At 42.5% G+C, this 15949-nt stretch overlaps 1 protein-coding gene across 6 annotated transcripts in view; it reads left to right on the forward strand.

Annotated features, from left to right (window-relative positions):
• Positions 1 to 15949, forward strand: part of LOC122681636 (S-acyl fatty acid synthase thioesterase, medium chain-like) — a 39426-nt gene that overhangs the window by 21134 nt on the left and 2343 nt on the right. For 5 of the 6 annotated variants that reach the window (XM_043883909.1, XM_043883907.1, XM_043883908.1 and 2 more), the window contains 3 exons: positions 7259 to 7397; positions 9562 to 9661; positions 10566 to 10726. In XM_043883909.1, coding sequence (XP_043739844.1) covers positions 7259 to 7397; positions 9562 to 9661; positions 10566 to 10726 — 400 coding nt within the window. The remainder of the gene's footprint in view (positions 1 to 7258; positions 7398 to 9561; positions 9662 to 10565; positions 10727 to 15949) is intronic. The other variant, XM_043883912.1, reaches the window with a different exon arrangement.

Raw genomic sequence — 15949 nt, forward strand, 5'->3', positions numbered from 1 at the left:
TTCCTGTCCTCCATATCCATTTAAATACATTGCATCTATTACCTCGCAGACAACATTCAGTCATTTTAAAAATAATTTTTGTCCCTTTAATCAATTTCTTTCCAGTATTCTGTCACCCCTTTGTGCAACTGTCTGACTATTTCTGTTCAGGATTTTCAATTTCTGAGTTATAGTGTTTTTTCATGTCTGCAATTTCTCATTTGAATTTATATTAGAGTTTTGTGTTGTTTGCTTTGCTTTGTGAGCTTTTTAAAAAGCATCTTCAATCATTAGCTGAAAAAGTTTGACTCTTACTTTGTTTTGTGTGTTATGCTTCTACTCATGATGAAGTATGTTGGATTTTCCTGACCCACAAAAACAGGTCATTCTGGAACTTTGAGATGTTTTGAGGAATAAACTCATGTTCTTAAACAGTGGGACTCATACACTACATTTTTGTAAGGAGGGGATGAGGAAGGAAATGAACTTACATTTAACATATGCATAAAATACCTTTCAAGGCTTATATTAATAATTGATACCTTTGATTGCCCTTAGCAGCAGCAGCTGGATAACTAGGTGGCTAAGAGCAAGATTTGGAGAGATTCTTGCACTGCAAGCCTTTTTGTACCTCTTGAATATTGAACCATGTATGAGTTTAAACTACCCCAGAAATTTTTAAAAAAAAAAAAAAAAAAAAAAATCCTGTATGAAAAAACGAAAAACCACCCAGGTCATTCAGCAGGGGGTGCTGCTGCTGCTGCTAAGTTGCTTCCGTCTGTGCAACCCCATAGACGGCAGCCCACCAGGCTCCCCCGTCCCTGGGATTCTCCAGGCAAAAACACTGGAGTGGGTTGCCATTTCCTTCTCCAATGCACGAAAGTGAAAAGTGAAAGTGAAGTCTCTCAGTCGTGTCCGACTCTTCGCGACCCCATGGACTGCAGCCTACCAGGCCCCTCCGTCCATGGGATTCTCCAGGCAAGAGTACTGGAGTGGGGTGCCATTGCCTTCTCCGTCAGCAGGGGGTAGCCCGAGGCAATTAGTTGCTTACTCTGTTTATTAGTTCAAGGGTGCCCTCTTCTGTCACTATAAGTGAAGTGCAGTTTATAAATAAATGACACTGTGGAGTTGGGGGGGGTTCATTCTTCTGATTCTTTGATGCTACCTGGCATCTGTGGGGCTCTTATCTTCAGTCACTTCCTTCTTTATTTTTGCCATCAGGCCTCCAAGGGATGTTCCTCCCTTTCCAAGGTGCCTTTCTCAGCCACTACAACTCTGCTCCCTCATGCTTTCCAAGCCGCTTTCTCTCCATTTCCAGGTACTAACACTCTGCCATGGAGGTCTCCCCAAAACCCATGCACTAGAAGAAGAGAGCCCTGTTACTAATATATAAATATATTTTACAAATTATTGAAGGTAATTTCGTATGAGGTTTTCAATCAACAGTTGACAGTCTAAGATAGATATTTCACATATTTTTCTGACTTTATATAAATGTAACATACTGTAAATGTTCCTCTGAAGCTTGCTTTTTTCCCCTCTGTTTTTCTGAGATTCATCCCTTGAATATGTGACTCTCTACTTCACTGACTTTTAACTCGTATATATTATTCCACTGTGTGACTATATGTGTCTAGTCTTCTCTTTATAGGTATTAAGGTCTTTTTCTGCTATGTGTAATAACTTCTGTGAGCAGTCTCATATACAGTTGACCTTTAAATAGTGCAGGGGTTAGGGATGCTGAACCTCTACACAGTTGAGAATCCATGTATAATGAGTAGTTGGCCCTCTGTTTTCAGGGTTCAGCATCTGTGGAATTAACCAGCTGCATTTCTTGTAGTACTGTATACTTACTATTGAAAAAAAATCTGCATATAAGTGGACTCTCCCAGTTCAAACTCTTGTTGTTCAAGGGGCAACTGTATGTGTTCATGCATGCATGGGTAAAAGTCTATACTTAAAGGTGGAATTTCTGGGTATTGGAATAGGAATGTCTCTACTTCAAACTGTCCTCCAAAGGAACTGCAAAGATTTATACTGCCAAAGCAGCACATGAAAATTCGAATCCCTTTATACCCTTGACAACACTGTTATTGCCAAGACTTTAAATTTTTTGCCAATCTGTGCATGAAATTATTCTGATTTTGTTCTATTATTTCCAATGTTATTGAGATGTAAATGACTGAAGAAGCTTGGGGCTTCCTAGGTGGCACAGTGGTAAAGAATCCATCTGCTAAGGCAGGAAACGCAAGAGACGCAGGTTCAATCCCTGGATTGGGAAGATCCCTTGGAGGAGGAAATGGCAACTCGCTCCAATACTCTTGCCTAAAAAATTCCATGGACAGTGGAGCCTGGCGGGCTACAGTCCATGGGGTTGAAAGAGTCATCATGACTGAGTGACTGAGCGCACTCACACACACACACATGCCTGCACATGGTGAATAAGTTTAAGCTGAACCACATAGCTTGACATGTATGTATTGTGAAATGATCATCATGTACGTTTAGTTAACATCTATCCTCTTAAATAGTTTCAGTTATCTTTCCTGTGATAATTTTTTGGATCTATTCTCTTAGCAATTTTCAAATATGCAGTACAATATTGTTAACTATAGTCACCATGTTGTACATTATATCCCTAGAATGTACTCATAGTAATCAAAATAGTATCCTTTGGCATAAAAACAGACACACAGGCAAATGCAATAGGATTGAAAGTCCAGAGATAACCTCCCAAATACATAGTCAGCAAACATTTGACGAGAGCGATGTGAAAGTCGCTCAGTTTTGTTGGATGCTTTGCAACCCCAAGGACTGTACAGTCCATGGAATTCTCCCAGCCAGAATACTGGAGTGGGCTGCCATGCCCTCCTCCAGGGGGTCTTCCCAACGCAGGGATCGAACCCAGGTCTCCTGCATTGCAGGTGGATTCTTTACCAGCTGAGCCACCAGGAAAGCCCACAGAAAAGACAGTCTCTTCAATAAATGGTGCAGGGAAAGCTGGATATTCACAGAAGAATGAAACTAGACCACTCTCATCACTCACTCAAAAAATTAACTCAAAAAGAATTAAAGACTCAAACATAAGACCTGAAATTATAAATCTCCTAGAAGGAAACAAAGAAAAAGCTCCTTGACATTAATCTTGGTTACGATTTTTCAGAGATGACACCTACAGCCCAAACACAAAAGTAAGATAAATAAACAAGATGACTCCAAACTAAAAAAGCTTCTGCACCACAAAAGAATCAGCAAAATGAAAAAGCAACCTACCAAATGGGAGAAAATATTTGCAAATAAAACCCCTAAGAAGGAGTTAATAGCTAAAACATACAAGGAACTCATACAACTCAATACCAAAAAACAATGATTTTAAAATTGAATAAACAGAGGAACTGAATAGATGTTTTCTGAAAGACAACTTACATGGCCAACACGTACATGAAAAGATGCTCAACATCACTCATCATCAGGGAAATGCAAATCAAAACCACAAGGTATCACCTCACACCTGTTAAAATGCTGGTTCCCAAAATGACAAAAGCATTGATGAGGACACGGGGAAAAGGGAACCCTTGAGCACTGTTGGTAGGAATATGAATTAGTGAAGTTACTCTGGCAAACAGTATGGAAGTTCCTCAAAAAATTAAAAATAGAACTACCATGTGATCCAGCAATTCCACTTCTGGGTATATATTGAAAGAAACAAAACTGGTTATCTCAAAGAGATAGCTACACGTCCCATGTTCATTAGAGCATTACTTACAATAGCCAAGACATGGAAGCAACCTAAGTGTCCACTGATGGATGAATGATATAGAAAACGTGATATCTAGATAGACAGATAATGAAATAATAGTTAATACTGAGCTGAAAAGAAGGAAATCCTGCCATTTGCAACATCATGGATGGATCTTAAGGGCATTGTACTAAGTGAAATAAGTCAGACAGAGAAAGACAAATACTATATGGTATCACTTATATGTGGAATCTAAAAGAACAAATTCAGAGAACAGAAGTGATTGGAAGAAAGGGGTGAAGGTGGTCAAAAGGTACAACTTCCAATTACAAGATAAATTCCTCTGATTTTAAACGGAGCAATCCTTGCTATAGATGCGCCTGGGCGTTTTTCTTATGTATATATTCTTGCTGTTGCTCAGTCTCTCAGTTGTGTCCGACTCCTTGCCACCCCATGGACTCCTGCAGCAGGCCACCCTTCCCTGTCCTTCACAATCTCCTGGATTTTGCTCAAACTCATATTTCTATTTATGCTTCATTTCCTGTGAGTTTCTCATCAGATTCTTATGCTTACTTTTCCAATTGATTCTCTTCTTTTTATTGATGTCTAGAAATTCTTTACATATTTATGACCCTAATTTTTTAGGTAGTGGAGGTTAAAATGTCTTTCCCAGTCTATGCCATTTCTTTCTTCACATGTTGTCTTTTGATCCATGGAAGTCTTAAATTTTAATATAGTCAAGTTTATCTCTCTTAAAGTTTGCACTTCTTACGGCTTACTGTAAAAAGTATACCCTAACTGTCAGTCACAAAGTTATTCGCCAATATTTTCTTCTATCAATTTTTTTTTCCCCAGTGGGTTTTGTCATACATTGATATGAATCATTTTGTCATATTCAAGCTAGAATTGACTTTTCTATATCATGTAAGAGCTAGGTTAATAATCAGCTGACTTGGTTATTCAGAGACCTACACTTTCCTTCCCACTGATTTTAAATGTCAACACAGTCAAAAAGTAAGTTCCCACACGTATGTCGTCTATCTCTAAGCTCTCTATTCTGTGCCATTGGTCTATTTGCCTTTCTCATAAATTTAAGGCACTTCAATGCCTTGTCCTTCTCAGCCACCCTGGAAACTTGGTGTCTTATATTCCTGATACAAGCCACAATGGTGTGATCACTCACCTAGAGTCCTGGACATCCTGGAATGCAAAGTCAAGTGGGCCTTAGGAAGCATCACTACAAACAAAGCTAGTGTAGGTGATGGAGTTCCTACTGAGCTGTTTCAAATCCTAAAAGATGATGATGTTAAAGTGCTATACTCAGTATGCCAGCAAATTTGGAAAACTCAGCAGTGGCTTCAGGACTGGAAAAGGTCAGTTTTCATTCCAATCCAAAACCAAGGGAATGCCAAAGAATGTTCAAACTACGCACAATTGCACTCATTTCACACGCTAGCAAAATAATGCTCGAAATTCTCCAAACTAGGCTTCAACAGCACGTGAACCGAGAACTTCCAGATGTTCAAGCTGGATTTAGAAAAGGCAGAGACCAAATTGCCAACACCCGTTGGATCAAAGAAAAAGCAAGAGAATTCCAGGAAAACATCTGCTTCGTTGACTATGCTAAAGCCTTTGACTGTGTGGATAACAACAAATTGTGGAAAACTCTTAAGACATGCGAATACCAGACCATCTTACCTGCCTCCTGAGAAACCTGTATGCAGGTCAAGACACAACAGTTAGAAACAGACATGGAACAATGGACTGGTTCCAAATTGGGAAAGGAGTACATCAAGGCTGTATATTGCCACCCTGCTTATTTAACTTATATGCAGAGTACATCACGTGAAATGCCGGGCTGGACAAAGCACAATCTGGAATCAAGATTGCTGCGAGAAATATCAGTAAACTCAGATATGCAGATGACACCACCATTATGGCAGAAAGTGAAGAGGAACCTCATCAAGAACCTCTTGATGAAAGTGAAAGAGGAGAGTGAAAGAGCTGGCGTAAAACTCAACATTCAAAAACAAAGATCATGGCATCCAGTCCCATCACATCATGGCAAATAGATGGGAAAACAATGGAAACAGTGACAGACTTTATTTTCCTGGTCTCCAAAATCACTGCAGATGGTGATTGCAGTCATGAAATTAAAAGAGGCTTGCTTCTTGGAAGAAAAGCTATGACCAACCTAGACAACATATTAAAAAGCAGAGACATTACTTTGCTGACAAAGGTCGGTCTCTTCAAAGCTATGGTTTTTCCAGTAGTCATGTATGGATATGAGAGTTGGACCATAAAGAAAGCTGAGCTCTGAAGAATTGATGCTTTTGAACTGTGGTACTGGAGAAGATTCTTGAGAGTCCCTTGTTCTGCAAGGAGATCCAACCAATCAATCCTAAAGGAAATCAGTTCTGAATATTCATTGGAAGGACTGATGCTGAAGCTGAAACTCCAGTACTTTGGCCACCTGATGCAAAGAACTGATTCATTGGAAAAGACCCTGATGCTGGGGAAGATTGAAGGCAGGAGGAGAAGGGGATGACAGAGGATGAGATGGTTGGATGGCATGACCAACTCGATGGACACGAGTTTGAGCAAGCTCCGGGAGATGAAGGACAGGGAAGCCTGGTGTGCAGCAGTCCGTAGGGTCGCAAAGAGTTAGACACAACTAAGCGACTGAACAACAAGAAGCCATAGACAATCATTCTGTTAGCATAGGCTCATGACTGGAATTTTTATTTTTTTTATTTTTATTTTTTCCAGTTTTTTTTTTCATTTATTTTTATTAGTTGGAGGCTAATTACTTTACAATATTGTAGTGGTTTTTGCCATACATTGACATGAATCAGCCATGGATTTACATGTGTTCCCCATCCTGACCCCCCCCTCCCACCACCCTCCCCATCCCATCCCTCTGGGTCATCCTAGTGCACCAGCCCCGAGCACTTGTCTCACGCATCCAACCTGGACTGGCGATCTGTTTCACACTTGATAATATACATGTTTCGATGCTATTCTCTCAGATCATCCCACCCTCGCCTTCTCCCATAGAGTCCAAAAGTCTGTTCTATACACCTGTGTCTCTTTTTCTGTTTTGCATATAGGGTTATTGTTACCATCTTTCTAAATTCCATATATATGCATTAGTATACTGTATTGGTGTTTATCTTTCTGGCTTACTTCACTCTGTGTAATGGGCTCCTGACTGGAATTTTTAATTCCCTCTTATTTTTTCTCTTTTCTAGTTATACCATTTACCTTAGTGTGAGCCAAACTCTGCATGCATGTGATTCATCCAGTGTTTCTAAACGTTTTTTAAAAAATTCTAAATGTTGGAGAGTATTTTTCAGATATGTAGTCTGCTATAGCTTGTGTTATTTAATCAGCAAATTCTAAAATTTTTCTCTCCTTACATTTGACTAATATTATTCACATCTTTGAAACTCTTCCCACCATATTAACTTAAGCCCTTTCACAGTATCACAGCAACCCTCCCACCATCTGCACACATTAACCGTCTTCCTTTACTTCCAGTGCATGCCATACGGCTTGCTGGGAGAGAAAGTCGGCTTGACGAACCTTTTGCAAGTGACATGCATCAGGTGGTTGATGAAATTGCCTGTGCCCTACTGCCGATCATCCAGGGTGAAAATTTTGCATTTTTTGGTCACAGGTATTTAACCTCCGTTTTTTTTTTTTTTTTTTATTGTTGTTGTTTTTAAACCTCTGTTTTGAAAAACATTTGGGGGACTTTTTTCCACCACAGATCCATGGTTAACGTTGTCCTCTGTGTCTTCTGGGATGTGTGCCTTTGTTTTAGTTTGGTTTTGATGTTTCACCACTGCTTGAAAGAATGATGGATTCAGTATGGTTAGAGCTCTTCTCAAATGAGAAAGTCAGACTGAAAGAAGTCCTAGTAGGGACCGAAAAGATGGAAAGGCCTAGTGCTGAAATGAATGGAAACCTCTCCTTCAGGAGTGTGTAGATCCTAGGCTTCTCTTGGTATCTTCTCTTTTGAAAATAGCCCCAGCATGTTGGGTAACTCTGACCAGCCACGGCTCTTACAATTGGCCAGTCTGTACAATCATCTGACTTTTTTTCCCTTTTAGGCAGAAAGCATTAAGATTTGTAAAATCAAGACTCTAGCAGCAACGTATATCCCATTTATTTTTAAAATTAAAAAGGATATAAAGAGTATGTATTTCTTAAGCTAATCTGTAGGATTTTAAGGTTAAATCATAAATATCAGAATTCTGTCTGCCTCTTACTCAGTTTGACCTTTGGCAACTTCCTTGGGTTTCTGAATTAAGTTTCTTCCTCTGGGAAGCCGGAATGATAATGGCTCCATTTCTGAGGATTAAATGAATAATAACCATAAATTACTTGGTATTAATTATGGTAAGGACTCAGTACATTTTGGCTCCTGTATTATATATATTTACAGATACGATTGAGCAAAAAAAAAAAAAAATGAAAAATCAAAGTATCCATTATCCCAGATAATCCTTCAGAATTTTGATGTGGCTCCATAGTATTTTTGCGTGTTGGGATCCTATTTTATATTTCTTCCTAATTTTCCCCCCACTTAAACTATTGCTATGGAGATCTGTAATCGCTGCAAGATGATTTTGTCAATTCCTTTTAAGAGAAGAATTATTTCTATCTTTTTTTCTGTTATAAAAGCACTTTGATGACATTTTTGTAGAAAATTTAGTATACATTTCTTATAAATTTCTTAAGGACCACATGTCCAGAATTTAGGTTAATGACATACACATTGATAGAGCACTTGATAGAAATTTCCAAATCACCTTCAGTTTACACTCCAGCGGCAATGACCATGGAACTGAGTTTCCTTTGTTCATTGCTTGAAGATAGTTGCAAAAAATGTTCTTGATCAATACTGTCTACAAAATATAACTACGTAATGTCTACAGCAGTTCACAAACTTTTTACTCCTGGCATTGCTTTAATGCTGGGTTGACCAAAAGGTTCGTTCAGGTGTTTCTGTAACATGGTATGGAGAAACCCAGACAAACCTTTTGGCCAACCCAATACTTCTGGAAGCATTGAGGGGATCAACGAGATTTTATGTGTGGTTTATCCATCAATATTTACCATATTAGAAAATAAAACTATGAAACTTTCAAGATACTTAACATTAATAATCCCCTTATATGCTGCTATAAAGAATACATACTTTATGCAAGACTGTATTTTCCCAAAAAAGCACTGTGAGAAGAGTGGCACTATTTTACACTTTGGCACACATTTGGTACACTCTGGCACACATGTCTGGCTTATCAGAAGGCAGCTAAGATTCTCTCTTTTGCATTCCAACTGTGCTGATAACCCATGACACACGTGGTGTATGGAAAACTCAACTATGCTCTCCTAAAAAAAGAAAATGAGAGTTTAAAAGGGAAACATTTTAACAATATTCTAAAAATGGCTTTAACCTCACAGACCACCTGAAAAGGTGACAGGAACTCCTGGAAGTCCCCAGACTATACCTTGAAAACTGCTGATAAATATTAAATACATAGTGACATCTATCTTTCAGGGAGGAAAGGAAATTTAAATTAATTTCAAGACATGGTGGAAATCAGTATTCCATCTTAGTCTGAATTATCTAGGATGTCTTGAAACACTGCTGATGTTGCTGCAAATCATTGAAAACCTACCATTTACAAATAAGTTAGCTATTATTCAACTAATGTAAGCTCTCCTTCGGTCTGTTTCATGATCATTGCTGTGTTTATGAGTTCTTGTGGACTTCTGATGTATTATGAATTTCATTGAATAGTTATTGTCATGTTTTTCTTCCCCAAATGTAGTATGGGATCTTATATTGCTTTTTTTACTGCACTACATCTGAAAGAAAAATATAATCTAGAACCAGAACATTTATTTGTGTCAAGTGCAAGCCCTCCTCATGTAAGTAATTTCATTTTCCTTAGGGAGGGTGGTGGGAAGGATGGAAGTGCAGTGGGGAAATCAAGTCATTGTTTTCCTTTCTGATGAGTTTTGATCACCAGTAGACATGGTGATGAATAAAAGATACTATTGGTTAATGAAACACTCACAAATCTCTTTCACTGTCATCTTCTCATCTTTGCTCTGAAATGCACTTTAACTGTTTCCTGGTCAGTGCCTGCACTGGCCCAGGCATCTCTGATGAAAACTATTGATTCTAAGTGTATTTTCCTCCATTCTGAGTCAGCAGAGAATTTAACTTTCAGCAGACTAACTGGATCATTCTTTTTTTTTTTAATAAAAAATGTTTATTTTTGGCTGTGCTGGGTCCTCATTGCTGTGCACAGCTTCCTCTAAGTTGCAGAGAGCCAGGGCTCTTCTCTAGTTATGGTGCAGGCTTCTCACTGCGGTGGCTTCTTTTGTTGTGGAACGGAGCTCCAGGGCACACAGGCTTCAGTAGGTGTCGCACATGGGCTCAGGAGTCGTGTCACACAGGCTGAGTTGGTCCACGGCATGTGGGATCTTCCTGGACCAGGGATTGAACCAGTGTGCCCTGCACCACCAAGGCAGATTCTTTTCCGGTGGTCAGGTACTCCTGTCTGCCATCAGGTGATGTTCTGTGAGCACTCCTGTGTCTGAAGGTGTATTCCTGATGTATCCGTGGAGAGAGATGTACTCCATGTACACCTATGTCTCCACCATCTTGCACTCCCCACAAGGCAGATTCTTAACCCCTGGACCACCAGGAAAGCCCTCATCAGAGAACTCTCAAAATCACCGAAAGGGAGAGTAGAGAGCATTCAGGGTCTGAACAGGTGCTTTAAATGAAATGTCAGAGTAATGTTTTTACTGTTTCATGTCAAAGGCCCGACTTCCTTTCCTCAAAGATGATATGTGTGTCGAACAAATTGCCTTTTTACTGAAGGAAATGGGAGGCATTCGTGACGATTTTGTTGGTGATGAGGAACAGAGTCAAGAATCCTTTACCAAAGTGTTAGCAGATCTTCACATTTTGAAAGATGTCATGTAAGTCATTGAGGCATGTTTTCTTTCTTTCTTTTTTTTTTAAATTATCTATGGAAGATGCAGGTTGGCCGTTCTCTGAGGATGCTTATCCAGGAAGGCAGAGTTTGACTTGTTTTCTTTTGAGGCCCACCTGTGATATTTTTGCTGCCTTAAAATGGAGCCTGGGCATGGAAATTACATTAATCAAGGATGAACAGGGCATCTTTATCTTTTTTAAAAAATGTGGTTCAATGTGTGTTGGGTTGGCCAAAAGTTTGTTCGAGTTTTTCCATAAGATCTTACAGAATCCCCAAATGAACTTTTTGACCAATCCAGTATGCTTTATCACATAAAAAAAAATTTGTTGCATAAATTACTAATGTCAAAGGATGCTCATCTTCTTAGGGGAACAGCAGAAGGGGATCCCTACTTATTAAATATGTGGAGGTGATCCAAGACAAGGGAGTGGTTTGCTTCTTGGGGGAATTTTGTTCCAGAACTCATTTGGTTCCATGACACCTGACTATTCCTGTCTCCTGAGAGGTCTCATTGACATTTGATTCTTCTAATAGGACTGAAGTCCTAATGTTCCAGATACTGGCCCTAATAAACTGAAACCATAAGGTTCTTCCTTTTCTAACGTCCCCACAGCAGGTCCTGTGGGGCCAGCGTTTGGCCCTCAGTCACTATGCTATCCCATCGTGCGTTTCTTCAGTTTCGTCTGGCTCTTGTCTGCTTTGGGGAGGAGCCGGACACATGGGTCTGTGCTCCCTTTCTTTCTGCCACAAAGCCTGGAGCTGAACCTAGAGCCTCCACAGGCAGTGCCTGTGAGCAGAAGTTTATACAAATAGCTTTAAAAAAAGAAAAAGGGGCGCAGACTTGAAGCACCTTGGGAACAGAGACAATCCGGTTCATTTTTATCACATCTCTGCGTTCACGCCGACGCCCACCTCTACTCCACCACTAGGGGCACTAGCTGCCCTGGTCTGTCATCTCTCTCCATTTCTACCCCAACTGTCTGAGCAAATGTGGTCCCCACAGGGCTGTGCTGTCTGTGTTCCTGGCTTAGCATGGAGTCAGAATCCAAGAAACACCAGTCCAAGTCCGACATCCCCTACTTCCACCAAAGGAAACGTGATTCAAAGCACTGTGGACATTCAGTGAAATAGCGTAGGCAAAAGCTGCTTTTTAATTAAGCCTCGCACAAACATCCTTCTGTTGAGGCTGTTCACCAGGATCCAGACCCCTGGCCTAGTGGCTGTGAGATCTGGATCCAGGGTCCCGCCTCTCAGAGGAAGGGATGCTGAGAGTAAACCCCTCAAGGTGTGGTAGGTGAGGAGGCCAGGAGGGCGTGTTTAGGAGACGGCGTGGATATGGCACATGACAAACCACCCTCAATTTTTAAAAATCCAACCCAACAATTCACTACCAGAGGCTCTGGTGACTTTGGGGAATTAACATTTGTTAAGAAGAACCCTGAGTGTTGGAAAGGGAGCCGAGGTTCAACCACAGACCCTGAGAGAAATTGAAATAGAGAAGTTCATGACTCACGGGTCATGGAGGAGGTCCACGGCGCACCTCGTGGGGCCACACGGGGAGGTCAAGGCCGACTGCAGGCAGAGAGGTGGCCGGACCTGATGGACATGCCCTTAGGCGTGGGTGGAGGGCTTTGGAATTCCCGGGCTAAGTCCGGATTGGTCAACTTGAACCCCAAAGAGCAGGTTTTGGTCAACTTCATGGGAGGTTTACCTAAAAGGTATACAAGGGAAGGCTCTGGGGGGCCCGGAGCAGCTGTCACCTAGGCCGCTGGGGGAGGGTCACAACAGGAACTCACCTGTGTTTGTGACTCTGCACGTGCTCCAGGAAGGCCGAGGGTCAGGTCCACACTCTCACAAGCTGCCTGGCCACACAGCATGGATGCTGAGGCACCAATATTATAAAGCAGTTTAGCTAAACTCTCAAGAGCTCTCAAAAGAAACCTCCCCCAGACTGAAAATAAAAGTCACTCACAAGGATATTCCACTTGCAGAATTAAAAAAAAAAAAAAAAAAAAGTTTTTTAATAGTCTCACCCTCTCCCCAGCAAATCAAACCTCAGGAGCTACTTATAAGGATTCACTTCCTCTCTCCGAATCTCAAATGTCCTAAGCTTGTTCTGGATTCTCCCCTTTCTGCTTCCGCTCCTTCCCCTTCCTCGGTCTGCTCTCCTCTCTCCAGCTCTCCACAGCACTCAGCTTTTCCCAATATACGTGAAATCAGACCTGAAATGTCTCTCCACCCTCTCCTTGCCCATCACCCACCCCCAAGGCTCAAAGCCTGGAGGTCAAAAGGAAAATCCGAGGCAGGAGGGAAGGCTTTGCAGCTTCACTTCACTCAAGCTGCCCTCCTGTCCTACTCGGACGAATGCACAGTCGTCTTCTCCCTCTGGGACCCTGACGACACACAGGTCAGGCTGGCTGTCATCGTCCCAGGGCTCTCAGATGTTCTCCTTTTTTTAAAACTTTTTTTTCTTTTCGTTTCAGTTTCGATAATTTCCATTAACCATCTTCATGTTGACTGATTCTTCGCTCAGCCGTTATCAAATCTACTGAATAGCTTGTCAAAGGAATGCCCTGTTGCTGCTACTGCTTATTTCTAGAATTTCTTTTGGACTCTTTCTTGCAGTCTTCACCTCTTTAATGAACTTCCCCATTTGTTCACATATGTCCATTTTTTCCATGAAATCCTTTGGCATCTCCATCATAGCGACTGTCAAGCCCTTCTCTGACAATTCCAACATCTGGGTCTTATTTGAGCCTTGTGCATGTGTGCTAAGTCACTTCAGTCGTGTCCGACTCTTTGCAACCCTATGGACTGTAGTCCGCCAGGCTCCTCTGTCCATGGGGTTCTCCAAGCAAGAATACTGGAGTGGGTTGCCATGCCCTCCTCCAAGGGATCTTCACCATCCACGGATTGAACCGGAGTCTTTTATGTCTCCTGCTTTGGCAGGCTGGTAATTTACCACTGAGCCACCTGGGAAGTCTTATTCTTTTAATTACTTTGCCTCTTAACAATGGAGGTTATATATTGCTTTTTGTGTCTGATAATTTTTTTTTTATTGAAAGCTAGGTATCATGCATAAAACAGATATTCTATTGAAGGATATCATGCATGGAACTGACATAAATATACTTTATGATTTGAGCACATCTCCTCTGGCAGGCCCTGAATGTGGGGAGTTGGGTCAGTCCAGACTGGAGAGGAGCTGAGTTTCGGTTTTGTTGCTACTATGGTTACATTTCAGGGCAATGGTTCTCCCAAGTTACTGTGTGCTTACTGTGGAGACTAGACTGGAGGATTTTTCTCAATTTTTCTGTCTCTCTCCAGGCTCTCCCCCACTGACAGCTGTTGTTTGGCCCCCTATGTGTGATGCTAGCATCTGGGGTAACACGGGGAGCTCTTGGATATCCGAGCCAATCTTCAGCTTCAGTCTTAGCCAGGTCCTCTGTGTCTAGGCCTTGTGGGTGGGTCTGGTGGGTATTAGGTGGAAGTTTCCAGTCCCTCCCCAGAAGTAGAAGACTTTCCCTTGGCTTTTGTATAGAACTGGGGGCCTGGCAGCTCAGCTGGTAAAGGATCCACCTGCAATGCAGGAGACCCTGGTTTGATTCTTGGGTCACGAAGATCCCTTGAAGAAGGGATAGACTACCCTCTCCAGTATTCTTGAGCTTCCCTGGTGGCTCAGATGGTAAAGACTCTGTCTTCCTGTGGGAGAACTGGGTTTGACCCCTGGGTTGGGAAGACCCCCTGGAGGAGGACATGGCAACATACTCCAGTATTCTTGCCTGGAGAATCCCCATGGACAGAGGAGCCTGGTGGGCTACAGTCCATGGGGTTGCAAGCAGTTGGACACAACTGAGTGACTAAGCACAGCACAGGGGGCCCAAGACCCTTCCCATTCCTTCCCCCAGGGTAGAGGGTTAATGCTTCCATTCCCTACATCCATGGATCTTCCCATGTGCCCTGGGCGGGGGGCGTGGAGGGGGTGTTTGATGCCCCTCCTCCAGCAACTGAGATTTCTGCTTAGTAGGAGGGGAGGACTTGACTGGGGGCGGGGTTAGTGTCCATCTCATGGTCGCATCCAATTTCCTGCTGTCCACCTGCCCAGCAGAGAGGGCTATTTCTGACCTCCTGCCTGTTCCTATTCTTTCTCGTGAACCCCTCGTGGGGGGCCATGGACAGGAGCCTGTGAGTCAGTGTGAACTGCCTCTGACACATCACCCCACGCTTGGTCCCCAGCACTTGAGCATTTGTAGCTGGTTCCTTCTCACCCACATGGACAGCAGACACCCCTTCATCCTGTGCTCTGCCCACATGAGACAGTCCGTGTGACCCACCTCTCCTTAGAGGGGCCCAGCCTTCCCTGGAGTTCGCTATCTGGTTTGCCTTGCAAACTCAGCTTCCTGATGAGTTCAAGAATTTATGGTTTTGCAGTTTGTCAGGCATTTTTCCTTGTTAGGCTGCGAGGGGCACTCCTGGTTTTCTACATTCCAGGCAGAAGTGGGAATTCTTGCCCCGACTATTGAAAGAGACAACCCTTTGTCCCCTTCAGTCTGTTCTACACATTGTACCAAAAGGGATGACTGTCGGAGTTAAGGACGCGGGGCGGGGCGGGGGCAAAAAAAAAAAAAAAAAAAAAAGGATGACTGTCAAGTCTGGTCATGATATGCCTTGCCCTAAATCCTCTTGGTGGCTTCCTGACTCTTAGGATGACCAGATCCCTTCAGGAGACCTACACGTGGCCCTCGCTTGCTTATTATTGTTTTTTGGTCACACCACGTTGCCTGTGGGATCCTAGTTCCCTGACCCAGGATTGAACCTGCACCCCTTGCATTGGAAGCTTAGAGTCCTAACCACTGGACCACAGGGAAGTCCTCTTGCTTGCTTCTTCTACCGCAATTTGTCCCAATTCTCTATTCACTCATGGAACAAAAGCCACCTGGTTTGTGCTCACCTGGCCCCTCTTTCCCTGCCATCTCTGCCTGTTGCCGAGTTTTTCCTATCTACTCAGATCTCAAGTCTAACCCCATGTTCCAGGGAGTCCCTGCTTGATGTCACTCCACCCCCACTTGTCACGTGTTCACAGATCACCCTGAACTTGGTGACCCATCTGTTCAATCTGTTCAATCGCCTGGCGACTTCATTAATGTCTGTCTCCCCAGCCAGTCTCTAAGTGGCAGGAGGAAAGGGGCTGTGCTTACCCAAGTGT

The sequence above is a fragment of the Cervus elaphus genome, chromosome 23 (assembly GCF_910594005.1).
Source record: "Cervus elaphus chromosome 23, mCerEla1.1, whole genome shotgun sequence".
NCBI lineage: Eukaryota > Metazoa > Chordata > Mammalia > Artiodactyla > Cervidae > Cervus > Cervus elaphus.